Source organism: Dryas octopetala, chromosome 8 (assembly GCF_963921425.1).
Source record: "Dryas octopetala chromosome 8, drDryOcto1.1, whole genome shotgun sequence".
Classification (NCBI taxonomy): Eukaryota; Viridiplantae; Streptophyta; class Magnoliopsida; order Rosales; family Rosaceae; genus Dryas; species Dryas octopetala.
Window position 1 is genome coordinate 1254508 of NC_141373.1, and position 26368 is coordinate 1280875.

General features: G+C 36.2%; 6 protein-coding genes across 8 annotated transcripts; 3 read left to right on the forward strand and 3 right to left on the reverse strand.

The window, feature by feature from the left end:
- The first annotated feature begins 818 nt into the window (after positions 1-818).
- OEP7 (outer envelope membrane protein 7) lies at positions 819-1237 on the forward strand. Its single transcript, XM_086255108.1, has one exon. It carries the CDS (start codon positions 915-917, stop codon positions 1122-1124), a length of 210 nt encoding a protein of 69 aa, XP_086111234.1. The 5' UTR covers positions 819-914; the 3' UTR covers positions 1125-1237.
- A 2316-nt stretch (positions 1238-3553) lies between these two features.
- LOC147275731 (F-box protein At2g27310-like) lies at positions 3554-10165 on the forward strand. Of its 3 annotated transcripts, XM_086253424.1 has the most exons (3): positions 3554-3935; positions 5504-6578; positions 10120-10165. In XM_086253424.1, exons 2-3 carry the CDS (start codon positions 5524-5526, stop codon positions 10121-10123), a joined length of 1059 nt encoding a protein of 352 aa, XP_086109550.1. In that variant the 5' UTR covers positions 3554-3935; positions 5504-5523; the 3' UTR covers positions 10124-10165. The 3 variants fall into 3 exon arrangements, with proteins under 3 accessions (XP_086109550.1, XP_086109547.1, XP_086109549.1); XM_086253421.1 differs by lacking the exon at positions 10120-10165 and having other exon boundaries at positions 3555-3935; positions 5504-6771; XM_086253423.1 differs by lacking the exons at positions 3554-3935; positions 10120-10165 and adding an exon at positions 3976-5007 and having other exon boundaries at positions 5504-6771.
- A 1680-nt stretch (positions 10166-11845) lies between these two features.
- Positions 11846-15952, forward strand: LOC147275732 (protein trichome birefringence-like 10). Its single transcript, XM_086253420.1, has 4 exons — positions 11846-12943; positions 13965-14354; positions 14636-14794; positions 15063-15952. Exons 1-4 carry the CDS (start codon positions 12480-12482, stop codon positions 15454-15456), a joined length of 1407 nt encoding a protein of 468 aa, XP_086109546.1. The 5' UTR covers positions 11846-12479; the 3' UTR covers positions 15457-15952.
- A 212-nt stretch (positions 15953-16164) lies between these two features.
- Positions 16165-16796, reverse strand: LOC147275733 (antifungal protein ginkbilobin-like protein). Its single transcript, XM_086253425.1, has one exon. The coding sequence runs from the start codon at positions 16712-16714 to the stop codon at positions 16301-16303; it is 414 nt and encodes a 137-aa protein (XP_086109551.1). The 5' UTR covers positions 16715-16796; the 3' UTR covers positions 16165-16300.
- A 1049-nt stretch (positions 16797-17845) lies between these two features.
- Positions 17846-20337, reverse strand: LOC147275734 (aluminum-activated malate transporter 13-like). Its single transcript, XM_086254553.1, has 6 exons — positions 20036-20337; positions 19789-19935; positions 19123-19416; positions 18915-19039; positions 18552-18695; positions 17846-18420 (listed from the first exon to the last, which is right to left on the reverse strand). The coding sequence occupies exons 1-6, from the start codon at positions 20322-20324 to the stop codon at positions 18088-18090; spliced, it is 1332 nt and encodes a 443-aa protein (XP_086110679.1). The 5' UTR covers positions 20325-20337; the 3' UTR covers positions 17846-18087.
- Positions 20338-22749: 2412 nt separating this feature from the next.
- On the reverse strand, positions 22750-24965 carry LOC147275735 (aluminum-activated malate transporter 13-like). Its single transcript, XM_086254554.1, has 6 exons — positions 24677-24965; positions 24427-24573; positions 23793-24065; positions 23572-23696; positions 23214-23357; positions 22750-23082 (listed from the first exon to the last, which is right to left on the reverse strand). Exons 1-6 carry the CDS (start codon positions 24963-24965, stop codon positions 22750-22752), a joined length of 1311 nt encoding a protein of 436 aa, XP_086110680.1.
- Positions 24966-26368: the final 1403 nt, after the last annotated feature.

Consider the following 26368-nt stretch of genomic DNA (forward strand, 5'->3'; position numbering starts at 1 on the left):
ACATTTCCTGGTGCAACTAGGATTCCTTAAAAATGAGAGATTCCTTATCCATTTCGACTTCTCGTAATGACCATATTGCCCCTGGGGTCTCCTAGTGTCACTAGGACTCCTTTCCCTAGTTGGATTAGGTTTCCTAGTTCAACCAGGATTTCCTGTTCGAATCAGAATTTCACATTTTTGGCTCCGCAATGATGGTTCTGGACTTGATGTTTACTAGTGTGACTAGGAATCCTCATTTGACTAGGATTTCTGCACTTTTCCTGGTTTGACCAGGATTTCACTCGTTTTCCTGGTTTGACCAGAAAATGTCCCAAAATGGCTCCATTTGCTTATTTTTCTTATTTCTGCTTCATTTGACCTGAAAACACAAAAACAAGACAAGAAACACAAAATATCGAGTTCTAACACTCTAAGTTAAAGAATTAGTATCATAAAGTGATGCAAAATGCAAACTCATCATGATTGCTCATGTCTCATGACACCGTGAGAAAGTAAAAGTTTGAATTAATGAGTATGATGTCCTCTCTCGTTTTAGGGAGGAGCTAGATAAAACTTGAGACATGCTTTTTCTGCTTGGGGATCAAATTCAATTCCAATTACCTATTCAATTAGGAGCTGAATTGAAGACATACGACATTGATGTTTACAGAGATGGAAGAGCCACTGATTGTCGTTTTGTTAAAATTCAGGGTTTCCAAAGGCCCAACATTTTTATCCCGATTTGAGATTCCTCCGTGACCAAACAGAGGTCAAACCAAAATCCAAACAAGCGGCTATTATATAATATATATAGACCCGTAAAGATAGGGAAATTTGAAATTCATCAAAGTCGCTTTTCTTAGTCTTAAGAGTTACTTGCTTCCAAAGGAAAAGAGGAGGAGAGAGCGCAAGAGTGGTTGCCAAGGAAGAAGAAGATGGCGAAAGGTGGGAAAGCGACGGCGACGAAGCAAGCGATGGTGGTGTTCGGAGCCCTAGCGGTGGGATGGCTGGCCATAGAGCTGGCCTTGAAGCCTTGGCTCGACAAGGCTCGCGCCGCCATGGACAAATCTGACCCGGCTCGCGACCCCGACGACACCGAAATCGACAGCACTACCACCACCACCGCCACCGCCACTGATGATTGATGATTGAGCATTCTTCGCTTCAGCCTTGAGAGGTAGTACTAGTAAACTCGCAACACACTGGGGTTTCAAATTGTTGGATTTCAATTATATCAATCCATTTACTCTTTACTGCTTGATTACTGAATGAACTTTGTGATCTGATCCTTCTATAATTTCTTTCTATTGAACCAAATATCAAATGACAAATATATCTTAGATTTAGTAGCTGTAAATTGCTTCACTTATTGAGAAATCCCGTAGGAATCAGGATGTAGATTCTAGAAGAATATCTAGATTGTACCAACGAAACCCCAAAGCCCTTGATTTTGGGCTTTTTATGGATGTGGGCCTGTGACTTGATGCATTGTTGGAGGAGACGGCTTGGGCCCATGTTTCTGCGCTCTTCTGTTCATCATCAGCCCATAAACAGCTGGGGGCCCATCTTTTGTAGGTTAGGGACAAAGCAATAGGGTTGTTGCTAAGTCTGCAAAGTTGAGGTCTTGACTCTTGAGGCACAAGGGTAGAACTAGAACAACACATTTATAGCAATCTTAAGGAAGAGAAATGAAAAATTGATGATGATCTTTATGAATGAATAGAATGGAGCATTGACAATTTGGCATGGGCATAATGTCCTTATCCAATACCAACCAAGTCCAACGTTGCTGCATTTGTATTTAGTGGTACCACGTGGAGGCTAGGCTTGACCCCATTGTTGGTGCTTGGAAGGTGTCATGGCAATTCCAATTTCCAACTCCCACCATTTTTAAAATTCTTTGTTTACCTCGGTTAGGTCACAGACCCCCTTATCTGTTTCGTTTCTAGTGATATCAAAATCAACATCTCACCAATCCAGTAATGGAATTGGTGAGTGCTTGCACTTGCACTTGCACTGCCCTCCCTCAATTCCATTTTTTATTGTTTTTTCGGAAATCAGCCATGTAATGCAAAGAATGTATTAAAATCTGAACAAACGATGACGTTTTATGATAAATCGTAGACGATGACACATTATCATTACATAATGGTACTAAATATGAGAGATTTTTCAATAGAGCAATCGGATCATGTAGTTAAGCAGTCCTAGATGGGTTGAATTTAATGAAACTAATCAATTATCAACACAAGAGATGGGTTGAACTTAATAACTTTGATTGAGTTATGGGTGGTGGGTCGTAACATGATTTGAACCACACGAAATTAAATGGATCCCAAATAAACATAAACAGATGTAGGTCCATATTCAAGCCAGACGGTTGTTGAACAAGCTAAGTTTCTACTTGATATGGAATGACCCATTATTATGAATGGCAGGATCAAACTTGAATTCATACTAGCACTTGAGGTTCAACTAGTCACCTGAATTCAGACTATATGGATTATACGAATGGTGTTATTGCTATTTAATAGGGTATGCCAGTCATATCATTTTATGTGTCTATCAAAAAATATCATTCACATTAACCAAACCTATGAAGCACCAACTCATTAATCTCATCTATTTAACAGCATATTCCTAATTTCTTATCTCATCTATACGAGGCGTTACCACCATACGTTTAGACATATTTTTTCATAAGAAATAAATTAAGGTACATTTTTTTATAGAGGAAATTACAGATTTGGTCCACTTATTTTATACCTAGTTCAATTTTGGTCTATGATCTTTTTTAAGTTCTGTTTTGGTCCACTAATTGTTTCATTTGTTCAATAAAGGTCCAGATTTGTGACTTTAAATTTTCTGGGTTGTGTTTTCTTCAATTATAATTGAAGTATAAGTTATATTTCATCATTTCTTAGTCATAAAAACAAATTTGGAGTATTATAATCTAAGAGAATTGAGATTTGGTGAAATTTGAAAAATTGGCAGTTTTGGGTACCCTACTTTAGGGTCAATTATCTGGAGTTTTAGAACTCCAATTTGAATGATCTTTATATGGTTGTAAAGAAGAAATGCATAGCTTTAAAACAAGTATATATTTGCTAAATTTGGGTGAGATTTGATAGGGTAAAAAGCAGGCCAAATTTGAGAAAACAAATCTGGACCTTTATTGAACAAGTGAAACAATTAGTGGACCAAAACAGAACTTAAAAAAGATTGTGGACCAAAATTGAACTAGGTATAAAATAACTGGACTAAATCTGTAATTTCCTCTTTTTTTATAATAAATAAATTAAGGCATATTAACATCATAATAAATAAGTTAAGGATCGCACAATTTCCATCAATTAAAACTTCATAAAAAAAAAATGTTAATGATCATTTTCTGTAGTGATATTCTTTTTTTCTTTTTTTCTTTTTTTGTGAGAAGAAGTTCTAAATTTAAACCTGATAAGTATTTCGTCATTTTCATTTCATAAAGGACATGATTTGATATTTTAACAATGAACACACTGGTAGGTATAAATGCAGGCATGGTTGCTCCAATAAATTTATGCCATGAGGTGGCAAAACTTTTGTGGTGAATGAAAATAGATTGGATCGCATTTACAGGAGAGAGTGTGTGTGAGAGAGACAAGAGAGAGAGAGAGAGAGACAGAAAGAAAATCCCATATCTTGTAGTTTCGTGCCAAAGGCAACAGAGAAAAAGGCACAGTGCGCCAGTAAGTAACCTTCCAAAAACAAATGGAAAGTGACCCACGAACCCCCTATCGGCTATCGCTTTGATTAACAAGATAGGATCGGATTTGCCCACGTCTTCTTCTTCCTGGGTTCCGCTTATTATGTTCCTCCTTTTCTCTCATTGGAAACGTCAAAAAGTCAAAGGCTGTCTCTCTGTGTTATGTTAGAGCATCTTTGTGGTTCATGTCCACTCATGGCTTATCATTGAGGTTAGTATAACCAAACCCACTTCCTCTTTTATCTGTTTCTTCATGCTGATTATGCAAAGCCTTCGTTTCTGGTTTGCCTAATTAAGATTTTGTTTTTTGTTTTATGTGGGAGTTTTGTTAGTATTTATCATTTTGATTTGGGTCAGTTTATATTTGCGTGTGTTATTAGCATCTCTGTTTTTCTTTTTCTTTTTTTCCATCTCTAGCTGGTGGGCTTTCATACTGTAACGTTTCTAAATTTTCTCCTTTCGGATGCATTAGATTGGAGTCGTATTGTCATCTTTGAAAGAACAGCAAAGGGTATTGCCTATAGTATGTTATTTTCACTTACACAATTTGGTACTCGGAGGAAGACCCAGCTTTATTTTGCCATTTAAATTTCCATCCTGTTCACCTTTTAAATGAATTTAGTCTTTACTACTATTTGTTTTGATTGATCCATCATTTTCATTTAAAATTGTATTTTAAAATGAAGTACATGTCTTGTGTCGGAGGCTATAATCTAATATTGATGTATGGTTATCCATTTTGAGTGTGCGTACTGTTGGATTTTTAATATCCACTTACTGATTAAGTGATGATCTCTTAATTTTATCCTCATTGTTCACTTGCTTTTTTGTATTTTTGTTCCAGAGGTCTGGATGTCTTTGAATTGATATTCAGTGTTGCCAATTTCTGAAGCCTGCCATTTTGTATAACAGTATAAAGTTATATATGATCCTGATATTTGCTTACATTTTTGTTCGTTGATATGTAAAAAACATAAAAGACCAAGGAAGACAAAGGGTATTTGGATTAATTTTGTTCCAAATTTAAACCATTGTAACTGATCAAGTTAGTGAATGCTTACTTGCATCTTTAGAGGCGTTGGTGAGAAATGGTACTCTCCATAGAGGGATGCTGTGAATTAGAAATTCTTCCTCTGGTTTAATTTGTTTAATCCTCCCCCATCTCTGATATTGTTATTATTTTTTTCCGATTATACACTCATAGTGAAGTTGGTAGTCTGGATATGGATGCCAAGTTGGTTTGAATTCCTAGCGTCATCCTACTTTTTCAAACAATACAAGAGGTACATTTGATTGTTCGTTCTCTAAGTCCTGATTTGAAATGTTTCATGGCTTTATGCCTACATTTAAACGCACATTTCAGTTATTTCTTTTTATTCTTTGTTCAGTCTTGTGAAGAGATCAATGGTTGCATTAGGTGTTATAAAGATTTTCTTATCGTTGAAGAACATATTTCTTGGTTTCAAAGTTTCTGCTTAAAAGGATTTTCAAGTTTGAAGCTTTGATTTGATTTGAATTTGTGGGTGCATTTACTGTTTTCTCCTGCCCTTATCTTCTTTTCTTCTTATTCTTTTAGTTCCCATGCTGTGGTACATAAAGGACATTATCAAGTAGTTCTATACTTCTATGTTAAAAATAATATTCTAGAATAAAATGTTCCGACCTCTGATTTGAAGGAAAGTGTTTGTGTAACTTGTCTTGGTATTTTGTGATTATAAAAAATATATCGTAATTAGCTAGAGAGCTCTTGTTGGACTTATCATGTGCTTTGTTTATCAGATGATCAGAGATCTACAGAAATGTCAGTTGCACCAGTTGAAAATATGGCATCTTTGAGCACAGATCTTTTCTACGATATATTGAGACGTCTTGATGGACCAACTTTAGCTAGTGCAGCATGTGCTTGTGCCGCATTCTGTTCCCTCTCAAAAGAAGAGAGGTTATGGGAAAATGTGTGCTCTTCTATGTGGCCTTCAACTAATAGGGAAGATGTCAAAAGTTTAATATCATCCATTGGTGGATTCAGAAAGTTCTATGCTGATTGTTTTCCGCTTATTGTAAACAAGGAGGTTAGTGAGTATCAATGGAACGACTACCTTGAGTACCCAGAAGAATGGACTGAGGCTGAATACTATGGTGACATGGATGAATTTGAAAGTATTTCACCTTCAGATTTTGTTTCTATTGTGGACATAAGGTACAAGGATAAAATAATCTGCTCAAAAGTTCTCTGGGGCATTCCAAATGCAAATGGCTTCAACGGTTGGTTTTATAACTGCCCATTTCGGATTGATCTTCTTACTTATGCAGCTAGAGATGATGACAACGATGGTGAAGTTTTCCTTTCTGTTGCTAATGGTCTGCCACCAATTACATCTATGGAGACAGAAAGGAAAGATGGGAAGCTATGGCGGGGGCTCCGTGATGGACTCCGGCTTAGTTGGATTGTTGTCAATAGAAAAACGAAGCAAGCTGCTAATCTTGCTAGCTGGTGCCCTCTTGGTGGTCAAAGGCATTGGCCAACAGACAAGGATTTTGTGATTCGCTTTGGATCCATTCTTCCGGCCAGAGACATCCTTCCATGTCAAGTAGTAGAATGCATCCTGAGTATGAAGTTTAGAGTGATTTACACTGAGGGAGAAGGTGTCCAGACAACTCTTAAATTAACAGAATTAAGCATGCAGTTGGAAGACATGGAAGGTTCTCATGTCAATGGAAGAAACAGTTTGCTAATTCTTAAGGAAGCACTGAGCTGCTGTCGGAGCAAAAACTACAGTGAAGTTCTTGAGTCCTGTCATCTATACTCAAAAGTACAGAACGAGCTAAAAGAGGAGAAGATGAGAAACGAAAGCAGGTTAGATAGACTTTGTATCTTCAGTGGTATTGCTGCATTTGTAACATTGTGTTACTATGTTTTGTGAATAAGTGCCTCCTTTTTGTTTTAACACTGTTAACTGAAACAGCTCTAACGAACATTCCACGTTTGTACTCTTCTGATGTAAAATTCAAATTTGCTTCAATCAATCAAAGATTTTGCCGTTTTGATCCTTATAAATTGATTTGAGAGCAAAAGCTCCTGTAAATTGAATCCCAAAAACCAGTTCTGGAGGTCTGGCGGCAGTGTGAGTTATCTTAGGATGAATTGTGCATCTGTCTTGAGTCTTGACAGCTATTTTTTGCAGATAGCATCTTCCGAGGTATTTTTTGTGCATATCATCCGACAAGTTTTTATTGAAAAACTGAAGCACATAAACAAAACGAATGGGCTTATGCAGGAAAATTGCAGATAAATGTGGCTTGATAGAAGGCTGAACCAATACTTATTGTGCTTATTGAAAGACATGAAAGATTGAGGCCTTCCTATGTAGTCTCTATGCCATTCCATTTCCATGTCCCTTCTAAATACAAGTTCTAGATCATGTTTTGGAACACGAATCAAGTACACAATAGGGGCTTAACTTCATTCCAATATAAGGTTTTAGCTATTATATTTATAGGTCATATGTGCAGTGCAGGTTATGATCAAATTCTAAATGGGGTTATTCTCTCTTTTTTTTCATCACCATGAAAAACATGGTTCTTACTTGTTGATTCATCTAAACACTTGTTCTTCTCAGTTCAGTAGTGAGTCTAGTGACCCCTGCCCATAAAACATGATCATTTTCTCATTTTCTGCAATTCCCATAACAGATCCTTAGGAAAGTCCGAAGACAAGAATATGAATTCATTTCAGTTGTAGGGTCCTGTCACCTGTCATTGTCCCAGCTCATTGTTACACACTATTTGCATTTTCCACACGTATTTTCTCAATTAATATTATGAAAATGTGGATTGTTGATATTTGGCGTGTCCATCTTTATCTGTGTGGAAGCTTCTCTCCGGCTTTGACTCCTCAAATAATATTTTCATTCTTTTATTTATTCAATTTATACCTTCAATTTTCACCGTCATCAGCGCCTCATGGCTCATGCTACGGTTGCTACCAAGCTGTAAAGCCTGTAATGGCCTAGTTTTATTTTACTTTATTTAGAACATTTTATTTATTTATAAGAGAAACCTATAATCAATTTTTTTTTTTGTTAAAACGGAAAGAATGTTTAATGAGTATTTTAAGAACAATAATGGAAGCAGCATTGCTAAATTATTAAGCATTATTAGTTTTATAGTGCCTAATTTTAAACACCCTACTCACCAAAAAAAGTTGTCTAAACCCCCACCCATCTATAAACTCTTTCAAAACCCCCTAAAACTTATAATCCTAAATTACCCTTCTGACGCATGCTGACGTTACTGTAACTGTATTTTGGTGAAACTGTTTGTTTGTTTTTTTTTTTGGAATTGAAGTTTTTGCTAAAACTCAATATTTCACTAAAACTAAAATCAAACACTGAAATTGAATTTCATTACACTAAAACTGAATTTCAAAAATTCAGTTACACTGAAACTGAATTTCAAGAATTCAATTACACTGAAACTGAATTTCAGAAATTCAGTTACACTAAATTGAAGGATTCAGTTATGAATTCAATTACTGAAACTGAATTAAGTGATAAAACAATTACACCTCGACTAAAATGCAATTACACCTTAATTAAAAAACAATTACACCTTTATTAAAACAATTACACTTCACTAAAACAGTTACACCTTTACTGAATTCCGTTTCACTAAAAAGAACACAGCAACCTTATAAAAAAAAAAACCAACAATACAACAAGTCATTGAGATGAGAGGAGTAGCCAACAATACAACGTCGTCCGATCACCTCACGCGCGACGAGTACACGACAGTCGCCACTGCCTCGATCTGTTTCTACCTGCAAATTTGATTCATCATATTTCAGAACCATAATTTCATTCAAAGTTCATTTAAAACTCATGTTTCACGAACTGAAACTGTTTCAAGAACTGAAACTGTTTCAAGAACTGAAACTGTTTCACGAACTGAAACTGTTTAATCAATAAATTAAGTAAATTTGTATATACTTATAAATCAATTAAAAAACCCACATTTCTATCCGATTAATATAATTAAGCTAGAACTGAATTTGGGGTGAAACTAAATTTCACAAATTGATTTATAAGTATATACAAATTTACTTAATTTATTGATTAAACAGTTTCACGAACTGAAACTGTTTAATTTCAAGAATTTCACAAATTGATTCACAAAATCAATTTCGCAAACTGTACATTTCAAAAATGTTTGTGAATCAATTTCACAATCAGATTTCACAACATTTCACAAATAGTTTACAAACATACTTACAAATCAGTTCACAAATATACTTATAAATCAGATTCACAAGAATTTCAATCTCATTATCTAAATCAAAGAATTGATTTAACAAACTTAAAGAACTCAGAGAGATGAGCATTTTCGTACCAAAATCTTAACCATGGGTGGTCGGAGCCGCCGAATTCCGAGAGTGGCAGCAGCGGAGGTTGGGGTTTTCAAATTAGGGCTTTTGAAATTCGAGGCAATTGAACACAAATTTGTATACCAGTAGAGAGAGAATGTCGAGGGGAGAAGAATGGGACCAGAACCACTTCAATCCGCCGTCGGAATCGCCGGCAATGGCAGCGGTAAGTCTCGGACCTTCTCGGAGTCGATTCGCAGTCCACGGTGGTCAGTTGGAGAATCGGAGACCACCATCACACTCACCACGTCGAGAGGAAGCTTCTGGAAGTGGAGAGCAGCTGCGACGTCGCCGGAATCGCGAAGTCACCGCCGGAGATGACGATCGGACTTCGGGCTGCATTTGGTTTTCTGTGGATTTTATGGGAAAGAAAAGGCCATGAATAGATAGAAGAGGAAGAGGCGAGAAGAACCCAACCGGTCCGACACCTCGTCGCCGCCGGAATTGACGGATCGCCGGCGAGAGAGCTCAAATCTGCTTAGACCCGATCTGGTGTCGACGTTTAGTTTCACGGCACGTGGAGGGCATAGGGAGGAAGAGGAAGGAGAGGCGAGTGTGATGGGACTGGTCTCGCCGGCAACCGTCGCCAGACGACAGCGCACGCGCCGGCGACAGCAGCGGGGAGAGAGAGAGACGCAGAGGGGAGAGAGGCAACAGATAGGAGAGAGAGAGAGAGAGAGAGAGAGAGAGAGAGAGAGAGAGAGAGAGAGAGAGAGAGAGATTATTAGTTGGCTGAAAACGAAAATAAAACAAAAGGGGTAAAACTGGAAAATTAAAATATGGGGAGTCAAAGTTGACTGGGTATTAGTTGACTAGGGGGTTTAGGAAAATATTAAGTGTAAGATTGGGGGTTATAAGAGAGTTAGATTTTGAGTGGAGGTTATGAGAGATTTTATCTCTAACTAGGGGGTTTATAATTATTAACATTTAGTTTTATAACTTTTATGTACTTACATTCTTTTGGTGGTTTTTGTAGCTAAATATTCTTTTGGTGGCTAAGCAAAAAGGGAAGCATTGCATTGCTTATAAACTGGAGGATTTAATTGAATAATTGGTTTGGCCCTAAATTTCAGGTTGTGGCTAGTGGGTTTGGAGTGGGAGCATTACAATTTAGAGCCATCCTATTTTGGCCATCAGATCCTTCCATACCACCTCTCTTTTTTTCTTTTTCTTTTTTTTTTTCTTTTTTTTTTTATGTTATTTAATTTTTTGTTTGCCTGCGTTTTCCATTCTTGTTAATATCTACAACTACTGGGACCTTACTTGTTACAGACCTATTAAATTCTATCTTTATTTTGAAATCCGTCATATATGTCTTATTCAATGATTTGTGAATGGAGAAAAAACAATGAAAGCTACAAGGGAAAAATTCAGGCATTAAACTTTCGATAATGCTCTAATTAATTTAAGGGCTAGTTTGGTATTGCTGTGAGAAAAAATAGTTGTAAAGTAAAGTTAGCTGTAAAGTAAAGCAATTAAGTATTTGGTAAACTATGTTTTCAAAAGTGCTGTGAGTGCAAAAAACAATATCAAAGTGTTTGGTAAGTGTTAATATAAAAATGATGTGACTGTGTATAATTACTAAAATGGACATGATGCTGAAAGTGCATTTCACTTATTTATTTGGTAAAAATAAAAATGTTTTTTTTACTTGTTTTTGAAATTTTTGGCTACAAATTTTTATTAGTATTAATTTTTCTAAGAACAACATTATTAAATAAGTATGTCTATTATTTTTTAAGTATATTATAATTATAATTGTATAAATAAAATATTATAATTAATTATCACAATATAAAATATAACTAACAATTGACATATTTTTTAATTTAAAATAAACAAATAAAAATTATAAAAATCAATGAGAGTATTATGGGTAAAAGAAAATATTCATTGTTGTTATGAGTCACTGCAGTTTTTAAAAGCACCTAGAAATCTGGTTTATATTTTTGCTGTGGAGAGTTGAGAATTATAAAGAAAAAATAATTTTTTATTTTTTTATCAAACACCAAAACTGCTGTAAGTGATTAAAAATTATCATCTATAGCCATTTTTGGATCTACACCGCCATCTCAAAGAGGGCTAGAGTATCCTTTCAAATGGTTTCATTGTCACTATTTGTCAACTTTCATACTTGAGAAAGACGAGTTGATGTCGTCCAAAAATAGAGAAAGACATGTCCACTAACTATTATATATATATATAATTTTTTTTTTGGGTTGAACAGGTCCATTAACTATCGATTGCTAAACAAGGCATTGACAATAAGAAAATAACATAAAAAATGACATGTCGACCATTCATGTTCAAACGTGGTTTTCAGAGCTACATTCTCCTGTTTATGTGGATGTGATTTTTGTAAATTAGTGGAAGATATTCCTACATGATTTTTTATTGACAAATGATAAGATTGAGGCTCACAATGACTTTGAATTGGCTAAAATAATAATAATAAGCAAAATTTTAGAAATTAGAATGACAACGTGACAACTCGTATATTTTGAGTCTAGCAATGTATTTATTTAGAAATTAGAATGTTTTTTGAAAAAAAATTAGAATGTATATTGGTAGGCCGTGGGGACCTATTTTCGGGCACACGCTCAAGCCCACATTCACATTTTCGATTAAGACAAATCCCACGTTCAGATGGTCATCACTAACAAAACAGTAACAGTTTGCTACTTTTTTTATGGTTGAGTAACAGTTTGTTTACTTTGCTACTAGCCCGAGAATTTCAGAAGCAAATTGTTTTTTTCTTTGTTTTTTGTTTTTGTTTTTCCAGAATAACGATTTTGGGTTCATGGTTGAGGTTTTTTTTTTCATGGGTTTATCAGTTTATGGTTGAGGACCTGAGGTTTGGTCGTTTTCATTTGGGTGTTTAAAATTTCACATATTTAACCCACCAAGACTCTCTGAAACCAATTAAAGAAAAGCGTAAATGTTTTGAATGCTCGAGTTTTGAGCTTCTGTGTCGTCAACCATTTCCCTCCTGCCATAGTAAATGTCTCTCTCTCTCTCTCTCTCTCTCTCTCTCTCTCTCTCTCTCTCAAGTCATACCCCAAAACTGATAAAAAGACCAGCAACGTTTTGAATGCTTCCCAATTTCCGTGATTTCATTTTCTTGCTATAATCACAGACTAACAACCGTGTTGTTGTCTGGGAAGAAAACCCATTTTGAAAAATGCTTTTCTTTTGTTTTTAGCCATTAATGCATACTTTCTTGCTCTCCCAGACCCCACCTCTTGTCTCTCCAAAGTTTAAAGAGCCCATTTTTTAAACACCCTTTTGGTTTTGGACCATTCCATGAGTTATTAACCTTTCATTTTGTTCAAAGAAATGGCTAATAGTAATAGCACACCTCCACAGGACACAGACGACAACACAATGACCCACATGGGGTTCTTCAAGAAATTCAAGCGCTTCAACCCTCTTGAGCATTCTTTGGGCATTCTTGGCTTCTTCTTGGCCACTCTGCTCTTTATTAGCTGCTTCTCCTACATGGACTACCATACAGCTTTCAGTGGGATTCGCTCTCGTGGAGTTTCCTTGCTGGGATTGCATGGCTCGTCATCATCATCACCATCATCATCAAGTGGGAAGGTGCGGGTGGGATTTCTTGATGAAGGTAATGATGCCTGTGATGTGTTTGATGGAAATTGGGTTTGGGATGAGAGCTATCCCTTGTATGAATCCCAAAATTGCTCTTTCTTAGATGAAGGTTTTAGATGTTCTGAGAATGGCAGGCCTGATAGTTTCTATACTAAGTGGCGTTGGCAACCCAAAGATTGCAATTTGCCCAGGTTTTAATACCTTTCTTTTCCTTTTTACTCTGCTTTCCTTTTAGTTGCTGAGAATTTTAAGGAAGAAAATTTTAGATATCATGTTTCTATTTGTTTAGTTTCCTGTAGATGAAAGGTTCAGTGGGAAGAAAGCTTCCTAAATTTTAACGGTAGCCAAACGAGAATTTAATTTTTGTTTTGGTGAACAGATTAAATTTTCCTTGCTTTTTTAGCTTTATTTTGTGAGGACTTTTATTTTAGTTCAACTTCTTTTGATTTGTTTTGGTTGCAGCATCTGAGGAACATGGTGTTTTTTTACTGTTAAATTTGGGCTTAATTTCCGGGGTTTTGGTTCGTTTTTTGTTTCGGCATTCACGTTTTCTTTTGTTGATGGATGTCCTTGTCACTGCCTCAATAAATTTGAGCTCTGTACAAGTTGTTGGGTGTATCTCTTTTGTTAATTAGCTGCACCCGTGAACTAACTCTTTATATATAACTATATAAGTAGTTCAACAGTTCAAATAGTGAAGAAAGTTCTCTGTTTGCTATTTTGTTTTGGTTGTTTTGTTCTTTAGTTTTTCACTTTTAACCCTTTTGCGTGTCCGTGATCATGTACTCAAAACAATTTATTTATTTTTTTCACTACTATGCTCTTTGAATTGGATGTTTTGTTTTTCCTTCTTTCTTTTTATTTGATTACCATTTGCTTTTTAAAATCCAAAAAGATAAAAGAAAATGGTCTTGGACATTTTTTTTTTCTGTATTTAACATTGTGATTATGTATATATAACATAATAATAATTTTACATCTATTATTATTTAATTAAGTGCACTGTAATGGTTCTGGATGTTTTCATTTATGTTGAGGTTCAGCTTCAGTGATAACTATAACAATTGTTGTAGACTCTGATCAACCCAGATGGCTCCTTCCAATTAAGGGGTCTTTTTTATGCTTAATTATTTCAGTACTTACTGTTCTAACCAGGTAGATTGGACAAGAAGATCTTATTGGGTTTCTGTTTCTCTCCTCTCTTGAGAACAGATTTGATGCAGGGAAGATGTTGGAAAAGCTTCGGAACCGGCGCCTTGTATTTGTTGGTGACTCAATTGGAAGGAACCAATGGGAGTCTCTTCTCTGTATGCTCTCCTCTGCAGTTCCTAACAAGACTTCAATCTATGAGGTGAATGGAAGTCCAATCACAAAGCACTCGGGGTTCTTGGTGTTCAAGTTTGAGGACTTCAACTGCACAGTGGAATACTACAGATCACCATTTCTAGTCATTCAGGGCCATCCTCCAGCTGGAGCTCCAAAAGAGGTGAGGCTGACTTTAAAAGTGGATCAAATAGACTGGATTTCCACCCAGTGGAGAGATGCAGATGTGCTGGTTCTCAACGCTGGGCACTGGTGGAATTATGAGAAGACCATAAGAGAGTAAATTTCTAATTTACTTCTTCCTGCTCCTTCTTTGTTATTTTCATTACATTTTTAATTTCAACCCCCACAAAAAACATAGGTTTGAAAAATAAAGAAAGGAATCTTATTGATGCAGTGTGCAAACTTTTCAAAGTCAAACAGGTGGAAAGTATACAATGAACCTTGCAGTTTAAAGCATTTTAATTTCTTGGTTGAATAGGAATGCAAAATTTTCATGTGGAAAGAAATATATGTATATTTATAGGATGTCTGATCTTTGGAACTGCATTATTTGATAGGGGTTGTTACTTCCAAGAAGGGGAGGAGGTGAAGATGAATATGACTGTCGAAACTGCTTTCCGCAGATCGATTGAAACTGTGATTGATTGGATTGGTAGTCAAGTGAACATGAGCAAGACCCATGTCCTTTTTCGAACCTATGCTCCTGTACATTTCAGGTTTGCCCGATCACTTCTTTCACTAGTCTCATAGATATATTATTGTATGCTTTTCTGTCTCACCAAATTTCAGTTTGGTTTTCTCTTCAGAGCTCCTCTATTTTTTCATTTCCTTGTATAGTCTTTAGAACATATAGCAGCACCCATAGACGCTTACATGTTGCATTTATGCGATGATTTGGTTCACTTCATGTGTTTAACCAATCACCGTTCTTGTTTTTACCACTTTTATAACTGAGCACTAACAAGTAGGCTTTGAATGTAACAGAGACGGGGATTGGAATACTGGTGGTGGTTGTCACATGGAAACTCTACCTGACTTGGGTGCATTGCCCATTGTAAACCATACTCATTTTAAGACCATGGTTGATGTGTTATCAGAGCGATCAAATGAGTCACATGTTAGGAATTTGGATTTGCTGAATGTGACAAACATGTCACAGCGTAGAAAAGATGGCCACGCGTCTCGGTACTATATGGGGCCTGAGACTGGCCCAGCCTCTTTCCACCGTCAAGACTGCAGCCACTGGTGCCTACCCGGTGTCCCCGATTCATGGAATGAGCTTCTTTATGCACTCTTTCTTAAACAGGAATCCATTCGCGCAAGAAATACAACCAAATCAACTCAGTTTCCGTTGTGGTTTGTATTAAAAGCTTCCTGAGTATGCCAGCATGGTAATCATAAAAGTGTTCCAGTGTACAAAAGGAAAATGAATGGAACATTTTGTTGACACCCCTGCTTTCACAATAAGCAGTGAAATTCAGTGTGTTCGACCATGGTTTGCTCAAGCTTCAGAGGAATTTTTCTTAACAAGGGGGAAATTAGAAATGAGGTGAAATAACCCTCTGAAGTCCGAATGGTGATGACTGCTCACTAGGCTAACAGGTGAAGTTGAGATGCATTAATTGGTGAGAATTCAAGCCTTCTTGGAGGCTGTATAGGGGAATTATTTTTTGCAGAAAATTTATCATCGAGCCAGACACAAAGTTGATTTATAAAAGCATGCTGGTTGCTGAACTTTATGTATGTACGTAGGCAGGGTTGATGAGGAAACCTTGATATATAGTAGTTATACACACATGTATTTTTTATTGTTTTCACAGGATGTAGATATACAAAAATGAAATGGAATGAAAAGGTTTATAGGTTGCTGGATATTACAGCTTGTTTTTGTATTATGAGACAAATTTTAGTCACCAATTCCTTGTATATCGCAATTTACAGCAAAATTTTGAGATTTAAAACTCTCAGTTTTGTTCTTGAATAGTAAATGAATTCTACTATAGTATCTTTGAGCCAATTAAAGTGATTTTACTTCTTTCTCGTTTCTGTTTTCTTCATGGAATTGATTGTAATGCAATCTCCAAAGGAAAGAAAAGACTGAAATATCTGAAATATGATTGGATAATGTAGCATACATATACTAGTAGCTAGTGGAAATCAAACGCATTGAACAGCAGTCTAATCTGCTGAGACTTTGAGAGGAGGCCAAGCAAGCCAATGATTCAGTCAGTAAATGGGTATTGCTCATACCTTATTGCACAATCAGTAAGAACTGCACGAGCCCCTATGGTGTTTTGACATGCTCCTGCCATATCCGTTTTCGCAGCACCAAGACAGGTAGTGCAGTCTGAGCTTGTCAAGTTGTGGTTACAAGAAGCATGACCATATGCAAACGCATTAGGATAAGGTGATATGTTGTAGAAATCATAATTCTTGTTTTCTGGTGTGGCAGTCTCCAGTTCTTCAAGAACATAGGCCAGGCTTATAGTGAAAGGATCGCCAGCAGTGTACACTGCTTGGTTGCAGAGAACGCTTGTGACATTTGTGTTTGGAATGCTGCAGACCACACTGCAGAACCCAAAAAATCCCATCACAGTTGCTGCAATGTTGAGATGATGATGATGATGAATACCCATTTCTCTGTTTCTCTTCCTGTTTCTTCTTGTGATGTCTCTCTTAACAGAATTGAAGTTTTGATCTTTGAACTAGATTTTTATATGGGCTTTCATCATATAATATAATCATTTGTTTCTCCGTCTAATATAATCACAAGGTTATTTGTCTTACTTGATTGGTCTTATCTTTCGGTCCTATTCCATTTTATCAGTTGACTATGTTTGGTTGGTTGAGCATGGATGCAGTGGTTGTGTCATCAAATTTGGCCTGCGGCTCTATGAAGGGGCCTTTGGCAGATTGCTAAATATATTGTATACAATACAATAATATTCTTTTTACCAAACAGCCTCAGCATAAAATGTGTATGTAATTCGATTGAGAAATAGACTCTACATTTTGATCTAAGAATAAACTTTATCAACAATTTAAATTTAAAGTACGACAATATAAACATTTTATATTATTTGATTGTATGACAAACTCAAAATTATTTATGATAAATACATAGTTAATATATTATATATAGAGGTTCTTACAGATTTAATTCAGTTATTTTATACCTAGTTCAATTTTGGTCCACAATATTTCTTAAGTTATGTTTTGGTCTATTAATTGTTCTACTTATTCAATAAAAGTCCAGATTTGTTTTCTGAAATTTGGTCTGTCTTTTACCCTATCAAATCTCACCCAAATTCAGCAAACATATACTTGTTTTAAAGTTATGCATTTTTTCTTTACAACCATATAAAATCATTCAAATTGGAGTTCTAAAACTCAAGATAATTGACCCCAAAATAGGGTACCCGAAACTGCCAATTTTTCAAACTTCACCTAATCTCAATTCTCTTAAATTCTAATACTCTAAATTTGCTTTTATGACTAAGAAATGACGAAATATAACTTTGATTCAATTATAATTGAAGAAAACACAACTCAAAGGATTTAAAGTCACAAATCTGGACATTTATTGAACAAATGAAACAATTAGTGGACCAAAATAGAATTTAAAAAAGATCGTGGACCAAAATTGAACAAGGTATAAAATAAGTGAACCAAATTTGTAATTTTCTCTTATATATACATATATGTATATATATAAACATGATGAGGTATATAAAATTAAAAAATAAATGGTTTCAATCATCGAATTACAATGCGAATTGGATCCCACAAGTCATACCCCATAATATTTAAGTCGAGCTATACCTCAACATAAAGGGTCGAATATCATATATCTAGGTAATTATACGTCCTCTCTCAAGTCCCATTTTTTATATCAAACATGTCAATTTTTTGGCCGAAAATTGGCAAATGGGGTTATGCACATTGTACAGCATATATACGTACCATATATATATATGGTTATAGACTTATAGTTAAGACATTGAAGTGGCTATTTAGTATGAAAACCAGCTACTTTTCCAAGTTGTTCAACCTCCTTTGCCAATTGTTCCACCTTTTCCACCATCTCCATCAACAAGAAGACAAAGCTTGAAATTGCAAGCCCATCCGCAGCATTCTCTAGTACTGGTCCAAACTTGGAAGCTGGAGACATGATGGCGATTAGCTCTAGTCTCATTGACTTGAACTTGGGCATGATCACAACCTCGTGTGAGCACCTTCTCATCTTCTTCACGCTCTCTCCAAGCTCTCTCAGCGTCCATACAAGTGACAACCCAATAGCTTCACTAGGCTCTTTGATTGACTGTCTCACAGTCCTTGAGGGCTAAATATCACCCAGTTTTGAAACAAACAAATATTAATTATTTAACCAATTAACCAGTACTAAAATTTGAAAATTAAGGAATTAAGCTAGCAATATATATAAAAATAAATTGTGAGTGTTATATATGTTACCTGTCTAGGAGATTGAAGACAGGCATTGAGGGAAAGGACGGTGGTAGCTAGCTCTCGAAGAAGCTCTCCAACCTCTAGGTATTTATTCCATGGGTAGTAAATTCCAAATTTTCCATGCCATGGTTCCCACTTTGCATAGTTTGCCTGCCATTCAATAGATACAATACTCTAATTAAATATTATGCACTATTAATTCCTACGTACACTTATGAAATATTTTTTAAAATTAATGTGCAATCCACATTAAAAATTTGATGATATATATTATCAGATATTTCGTAAGAGAACGGTTATATATGATGCTACTATTACATTTTGAAAAATTGTGAATGAAAAGAAGAAATTAATTAATTAATAGTATACCAGAGACTCATCCTTTGATTTGGAGTTCAACACCGATTTGCAACTACTGGAAGTACTACTGGGACTGGGCTGGACTTCCTGGTCTTCCTTTTTAGTGTCCAATCTGAAGTAATTGTCCGAGCATTCTATACCATATTGAATCACATGATCGAGTCAGATGGTATGGTCCTTAATTAATTTAATTACTAGCTAATTAACAATTAATTACCTTCAATGGAGAGTGCAAGGTCTTGGAATTTAGTAGCAAAAGAGTGGTGAAGTTCATCGCTGGCCCATGTGGGGAACACCAGCAAGCTTATGAATATTGTAACCCCAAAACCCATGCCAATGGCTGCGAGACGATCACGAGCTAATTTCCAGATTGAAGGTACAGACACAATGCCCTTGTCAGCGTGTAAACCAGACACAATCACCAGATTGAAGGTCAGGATGAATATCATCGCTCCGTAGTCGTATCTCTTCTTGATGCTCGGCACTAATCTTGAGTACGTCATAGCCGCACCTGATCATTAACAATTAATTACAAATTATTCAATTTAATTCACTTTTAATTCCAATATATATATTTATGATCACAAATTTCGTCATCAAGCATTCAAATTTGTGTACTGCCACGTGGCACGTGGGTAATTAGTGCGCCATGATCTTCTAGAGATCGAGCACTATGGTAGTAGCTAGTGTGTAAGTTGGAGTTCCAAATTATTTGGGGGAGCCGACATTAATAATGATATAGCTAGCGAGCGACTTCGTATATAGCAATAAGTAACTTATTGTAATTAAAAATATTAATATTAATAGACCATTACATATATATATTCGTATGAAAAATTTTGGTAATGCTAAAAAAACTTAGACCTAATATATGGTATCTTACCGAAGATAAAAACAGAAGAACCAACAATGATGGCGTTGCCCATGCCCTGGCCACCAACTTTGAGAGCAAAGGCTGCAGCTAAGCACCCCAGTGCACCTCCCAATATAGTACCCATTCCGCGATTTAGGCCCTTGCTAAGTGTAGCACCTGAGAAATTAATTAATTAATTAAGTAATTATAAATCAGTGTTTAATATATTCATAGGCTAGCTAGAAATTAATTAAATGAAACCGATCGAAACAATTACCTGCGAAGAACTCAAAGATGACGACGACAGTCATTGTAGCCCACATGGCATCTTCGCCAAATTCCATATAGAGAGGGTCGAGCAGATAGATAAGTGAAACCAAAACCAGTGCAACTCCAACCTTGACGCTGTGAATCACCTTCCTCATATCATGCTTGCTATTCTGTACTCTAAGATAGGAAATAATATTCATAAAAATAATCCAACACTTTGGCCTTTCTTTCTCATCTTTAATATTGGGTTTGGGAAGCTGATCTTCATATGAAATAAATATCACAGTCGGACCCATTTTACTAAAATAAATATACTATATATTCCTCAAAGAATATATACGATATGCTCTCACTTTCTTAACCGATGTTGAGAAATTTGGAGTGGAGAAAGGTTTATAAACGCAAGGTGCTTCCATGAAAAGTACCCAAAGTGGGGAAGATAGCCCCTATTGGGCTATTAATTCCACAACCCAAAGTGGACCTAGGTCTTTTTGCATTTCAATCCAAACACATCAATAAATTGTCTGCCCTAAAAAATGCAACATATGTGCATGAAAATTGAAAACCAATTACATGTTGTATTCCCATGCGCATTTATCTCAAATAGGATATATATATATATGCATTTGAAGCTTTAGTGACCTAAGTGGAACACGCTTGCACGGCACAAGCCACAACCCTTCAATTAATTCTGATACGTACGTACAATAATATTATATATGCAGAATGGTCTTTTCGCAACAAACTCCTATATATATATATAATATATATATACAAAGCTAGCCCACTGTAGACGAATTCACTATAAGAAACAGAAATTTGGCAACAATTGAAAGTGGTTGTCTAAAGCTAAAAATTTCTTGCCTAAACAAATATGCAACGATTTTTTACCGTTGCCAGGGTCATTGCCCTAGGACCCTTGCCTATAATTATAGGTAACGATTTCGACGGTCGTTGCGAAATTGGCAACGACTTTATCGTTATCTATTATGACTTGAAAATATAATTCTTCGAAAAATTGAGCAACGATGCTATTCTATTTATAGGCAACGACTGTATTGTCGCCTAATATCACTACAAGAAATTTGGGTAAGGAAATCCCCTTTGACTTTTCATAGGCAACAACCCTTTCCTTGCCTATTCTCACAATAGTCCAAGAAATCCTTGGTATCTTTGCATAAGCAACAACCATTTTCTTGCCTCTTCTTACAATAAGCAAGGAAAAGGGCGTTGTTTTTATGATATTTTGCAATTAAAAATATAGCCTGTATTTTTTTTTTGGGTATTTTGCAATTAAAAATACATCCATTTGTGTCATTGTCGGTTGATCGCTGGCTGAGAAACCATACCCTGACACAGCTACCCTAAAATTCACCAAGCTTTATCATTATAATTTCCACATTTTTAAGTGGTCACAACTAGAGGTGTCAAACGGGTCGGGCCGGCCCGAGCACGACACGGCACGGCACGATTAAAATAGGCACGGCACGGCACGGCACGATTAAATGGGCCGGGCTGGGCCGAAGTTTTTAGCCCATCGGGCACGGCACGGCACGAGCACGACACGGGCCAAGCACGGCACGAGCACGGGCACGAAATGGGCCCGAATTAGGCACGACTATTTTAACATTGTTTTTTCTATTTTTAAAGAACTTTTCAACAAAAATATTCAATTTTCATGAAAAATAATGTTAATATTTAATTATAAATAAGAAAAAATATCATAAGATTAGTTTTATCACTATAAAAAATCAAAATAAAAATAGGTCCGTGGGCCGGCCCGTTTAAGGCACGGCACGAGCACGAATGGCCCGCGGGCCATGGGCCGTGCTGGGCTTAGATCTTAATTATATGGGCCGGCCCGAGCACGGCACGAAAGCACGATGGACTCAACTTAAACGGGTCGGGCCGGGCCGGGCCGGCCCGTTTGACACCTCTAGTCACAACTCACCAACATGGTTGCACCTCTGTCATGTCATGCAACCTTCATCAACTACACATTCGATCTTATCCTTTCTCTTTAAATAAATTCCATCATCGATCACTTTCTTATATATAGAATACAAGTGAAACTTTTGTATTATGGTATCCACCTTTCACAAAAATGATAATGTAGAACTCAAATTCTTACACATGTCTCATACAAGCCTTATGACTCTTATATGTGTGTACGGAAAGTATTGGTATATCATTAATTAGGGAAATAATTAATCATTTCTACTTCAAAAAAGCCATCTGAACATGAGTCAAAAGGAAAGAGAAGATAGGTGGAATGTCTGGAATTAATATATACATGAAATATAAAATGGGATATAAAGAAGGGTCCGTTAATATACAGGTATTGATATTTAATTTTATTAACCAAAACTACTTAAAGCCCCATTCTTTCTTTGCGGGCCAACTACCACAAACTCATTCTTCATTTGCGAACACCACACCCATTAGATCCCCCCGCCACAATAAAGCACATCTGCTCGCGCATTGTTTTGACGAAAATAGAGATAAAAAAATCAAAAATACCCGTCGTGTCCTTACCAGTTGCAACATGCCAAAACACTAAGGTCCACCTATTAAAAGCCCAAGACACAAGCCTAAACACCAACTTTACCAAAATTGAATACACAGCCCAACCAAATAAAAAACCGCCACTTCCAAATAAAAAACTGAAACCGCCTCTTCCAAATAAAAAACTGAAACCGCCTAGCCAAGACATTGAAGTGGCTATTTAGTATGAAAACCAGCCACTTGTCCAAGTTGTTCAACCTCCTTTGCCAATTGTTCGACCTTGTCCACCATCTCCATCAAGAAGAAGACAAAGCTTGAAATTGCAAGCCCATCAGCAGCATTCTCTAGTACTGGTCCAAACTTGGAAGCTGGAGACATGATGGAGCTTAGCTCTAGTCTCATTGACTTCAACTTGGGCATGATCACAACCTCTTGTGAGCACCTTCTCATCTTCTTCACGCTCTCTCCAAGCTCTCTCAGCGTCCATGCAAGTGACAACCCAATAGCTTCACTAGGCTCTTTGATTGACTGTCTCACAGTCCTTGAGGGCTAAATATCACCCAGTTTTGAAACAAACAAATATTAATTATTTAACCAATTAACCAGTACTAAAATTTGAAAATTAAGGAATTAAGCTAGCAATATATATAAAAATAAATTGTGAGTGTTATATATGTTACCTGTCTAGGAGATTGAAGACAGGCATTGAGGGAAAGGACGGTGGTAGCTAGCTCTCGAAGAAGCTCTCCAACCTCTAGGTATTTATTCCATGGGTAGTAAATTCCAAATTTGCCATGCCATGGTTCCCACTTTGCAAAATTTGCCTGCCATTCAATATATACAACACTTTAATTAAATTAGATTAAACGCGTACTATTAATTCCTACACTTATAAAATATTTTGTTAAATGTGCAATTCACATTAAAAATTTGATAATATTATCAGATATCTCGTAAGAGAAGGTTATATATGTAATGCTACTATTACATTTTCAAAAATTGTGAGTGAAAAGAAGAAATTAATTAATAGTACTATACCAGAGACTCATCCTTTGACTTGGAGTGTAACACCGATTTGCAACTACTGGAAGTACTACTGGGACTGGGCTGGACTGCCTGGTCTTCCTTTTCAGTGTCCAATCTGAAGTAATTGTCCGAGCATTCTATACCATATTGAATAACACGATCGAGTCAGATGGTATGGTCCTTAATTAATTTAATTACTAGCTAATTAACAATTAATTAATTAAATTAATTACCTTCAATGGAGAGTGCAAGGTCTTGGAATTTAGTAGCAAAAGAGTGGTGAAGTTCATCGCTGGCCCATGTGGGGAACACCAGCAAGCTTATGAATATTGTAACCCCAAAACCCATGCCAATGGCTGCGAGACGATCACGAGCTAATTCCAACACCTTCTCAACGCGTAAACCAGACACAATCACCAGATTGAAGGTCAGGATGAATATCATCGCTCCGTAGTCGTATCTCTTCTTGATGCTCGGCACTAATCTTGAGTACGTCATAGCCGCACCTGATCATTATCAATTAATTACAAATTATACAATTTAATTCACTTTTAATTCCAATATATATATTTATGATCACAAATTTCATCATCAAGCAATCAAATTTGTGTACTGCCACGTGGCACGTGGGTAATTAGTGCGCCATGATCTTCTAGAGATCGAGCACTATGGTAGTAGTGTGTAAGTTGGAGTTCCAAATTATTTGGGGGAGCCGACATTAATGATATAGCGAGCGACTTCATATATAGCAATAAGTAACTTATTGTAATTAAAAATATTAATATTAATAGACCATTACATATATATATTCGTATGAAAATTTTTGGTAATGCTAAAAAAACTTGGACCTAATATATGGTATCTTACCGAAGATAAAAACAGAAGAAGCAATAACGATGGCGTTGCCCATGCCCTTGCCACCAACTTTGTGAGCAAAGGCTGCAGCTAAGCACCCCAGTCCACCTCCCAATATAGTACCCATTCCGCGATTTAGGCCCTTGCTAAGTGTAGCACCTGAGAAATTAATTAATTAATTAAGTAATTATAAATCGGTGTTTAATATATTCATAGGCTCCTAGCTAGCTAGAAATTAATTATATTAAACCGAAACAATTACCTGCGAAGAACTCAAAGATAACGACGACAGTCATTATAGCCCACATGGCATTTTCGCCAACTTGCTCAAAGAGAGGGTCGAGCAGATAGACAAGTGAAACCAAAACCAGTGCAACTCCAACCTTGACGCTGTGAATCACCTTCCTCATATCATGCTTGCTTTTCTGTACTCGAAGATAGGAAATAATATTCATAAAAATAATCCAACACTTTGGCCTTTCTTTCTCATCTTTAATATTGGGTTTGGGAAGCTGCTCTTCATCTGGAATAGATATCACAGTCGAACCCATTTTACTAAAATAAATATACTATATATTCCTCAAAGAATACGATCTGCTCTCACTTTCTTAACCGATGTTGAGAAATTTGGAGTGAAGAAAGGTGTTATAAATACAAGGTGGCAAGGTGTGCTTCCATGAAAAGTATCCAAAGTGGGAAGATATATAGCCCCTATTGGGCTATTAATTCCACAACCCAAAGTGGACCTAGGTCTTTTTGCACTTCAATCCAAACACATCAATAAATTGTCTGCCCTAAAAAATGCAACATGTGTGCATGAAAATTGAAATCCAATTACATGTTGTATTCCCATGCGCATTTATCTCAAATAGGATGTATATATATATATATATATATATATATGCATTTGAAGCTTTAGTGACCTAAGTGGAACACGCTTGCACAGCACAAGCCACAACCCTTCAATTAATTCTGATATGTACGTACAATAATATTATATATGCAGAACGGTCTTTTCGCAACAAAGTCCTATATATATATTTGTGTCATTGTGGGTTGATCGCTGGCTGAGAAACCATACCCCGACACAACTACCCTAAAATTCACCAAGCTTTATCATTATAATTTCCACATTTTTAAGTGGTCACAACTCACCAACATGGTTGCTCCTCTGTCATGTGGATCATGCAACCTTCATCAACTACACATTCTTATCCTTCTCTTTAAATTAATCCCATCATCGATCACTTCCATAATTATATATAGAATACAAGTGAAACTTTTGTATTATGGTATCCACCTTTCACAAAAATGATAATGTAGAACTCAAATTCTTACACATGTCTCATACAAGTCTTTTGTGTCATGGATTCGGATGATTTGGACAAAACTTTTTTTGGAAGGGTAAAATACTAGTCTTATATATATGACTCTTATATGTGTGTACGGAAAGTAGGTGGATATCATTAATTAGGGAAATAATTAATCATTTCTACTGCAAAAAAGCCATCTAGCTGAACATGAGTCAAAAGGAAACAGAAGATGGGTGGAATGTCTGTATATAATTAAAATATGCATGAAATATAAAATGAGATATAAAGAAACGTACGGTACGCTTAAAACATGCACTGACTCTAGTCGCTGCTCGCTAGTGATGATTAACCAGAAAATGACACCACGTCCCACTCATAGTGGACATGTTGCACCCATCGTCCCACTTTCTATTGTCCTTAATTTCTTACAAACATGCATCTTAATTTTATCTTATTTTTATTGGCCATACATATGCCCATATTCAATTTGTTGTGTGTAATTACGTGATCGTGTTGGCTACTTCAATTCTTAGATGGAATACATATGCCCATATCTCATTGTTGATACTTGAAAGTTATTGGATTGTTTTTTTTATGATCGCTGTAAGTGATTTACAAGCAATTTGGATTTTGACACCATG

Excerpts from the sequence above, each read along its gene's own strand:
- OEP7 (XM_086255108.1), top strand. The coding sequence starts at position 915 with ATGGCGAAAGGTGGGAAAGCGACGGCGACGAAGCAAGCGATGGTGGTG.
- LOC147275731 (XM_086253421.1), top strand. The coding sequence starts at position 5,524 with ATGTCAGTTGCACCAGTTGAAAATATGGCATCTTTGAGCACAGATCTT.
- LOC147275732 (XM_086253420.1), top strand. The coding sequence starts at position 12,480 with ATGGCTAATAGTAATAGCACACCTCCACAGGACACAGACGACAACACA. Across the intron at positions 12,944-13,964 it reads AAAGATTGCAATTTGCCCAG|ATTTGATGCAGGGAAGATGT; the intron begins GTTTTAATACCT and ends TCTTGAGAACAG. Across the intron at positions 14,355-14,635 it reads TATGAGAAGACCATAAGAGA|GGGTTGTTACTTCCAAGAAG; the intron begins GTAAATTTCTAA and ends ATTATTTGATAG.
- LOC147275733 (XM_086253425.1), bottom strand. The coding sequence starts at position 16,714 with ATGGGTATTCATCATCATCATCATCTCAACATTGCAGCAACTGTGATG.
- LOC147275734 (XM_086254553.1), bottom strand. The coding sequence starts at position 20,324 with ATGGGTCCGACTGTGATATTTATTTCATATGAAGATCAGCTTCCCAAA. Across the intron at positions 19,936-20,035 it reads CATCTTTGAGTTCTTCGCAG|GTGCTACACTTAGCAAGGGC; the intron begins GTAATTGTTTCG and ends TTAATTTCTCAG. Across the intron at positions 18,696-18,914 it reads AATCAAAGGATGAGTCTCTG|GCAAACTATGCAAAGTGGGA; the intron begins GTATACTATTAA and ends ATTGAATGGCAG.
- LOC147275735 (XM_086254554.1), bottom strand. The coding sequence starts at position 24,965 with ATGGGTTCGACTGTGATATCTATTCCAGATGAAGAGCAGCTTCCCAAA. Across the intron at positions 24,066-24,426 it reads TTCTTCTGTTTTTATCTTCG|GTGCGGCTATGACGTACTCA; the intron begins GTAAGATACCAT and ends GATAATGATCAG. Across the intron at positions 23,083-23,213 it reads GTCTTCAATCTCCTAGACAG|CCCTCAAGGACTGTGAGACA; the intron begins GTAACATATATA and ends GGTGATATTTAG.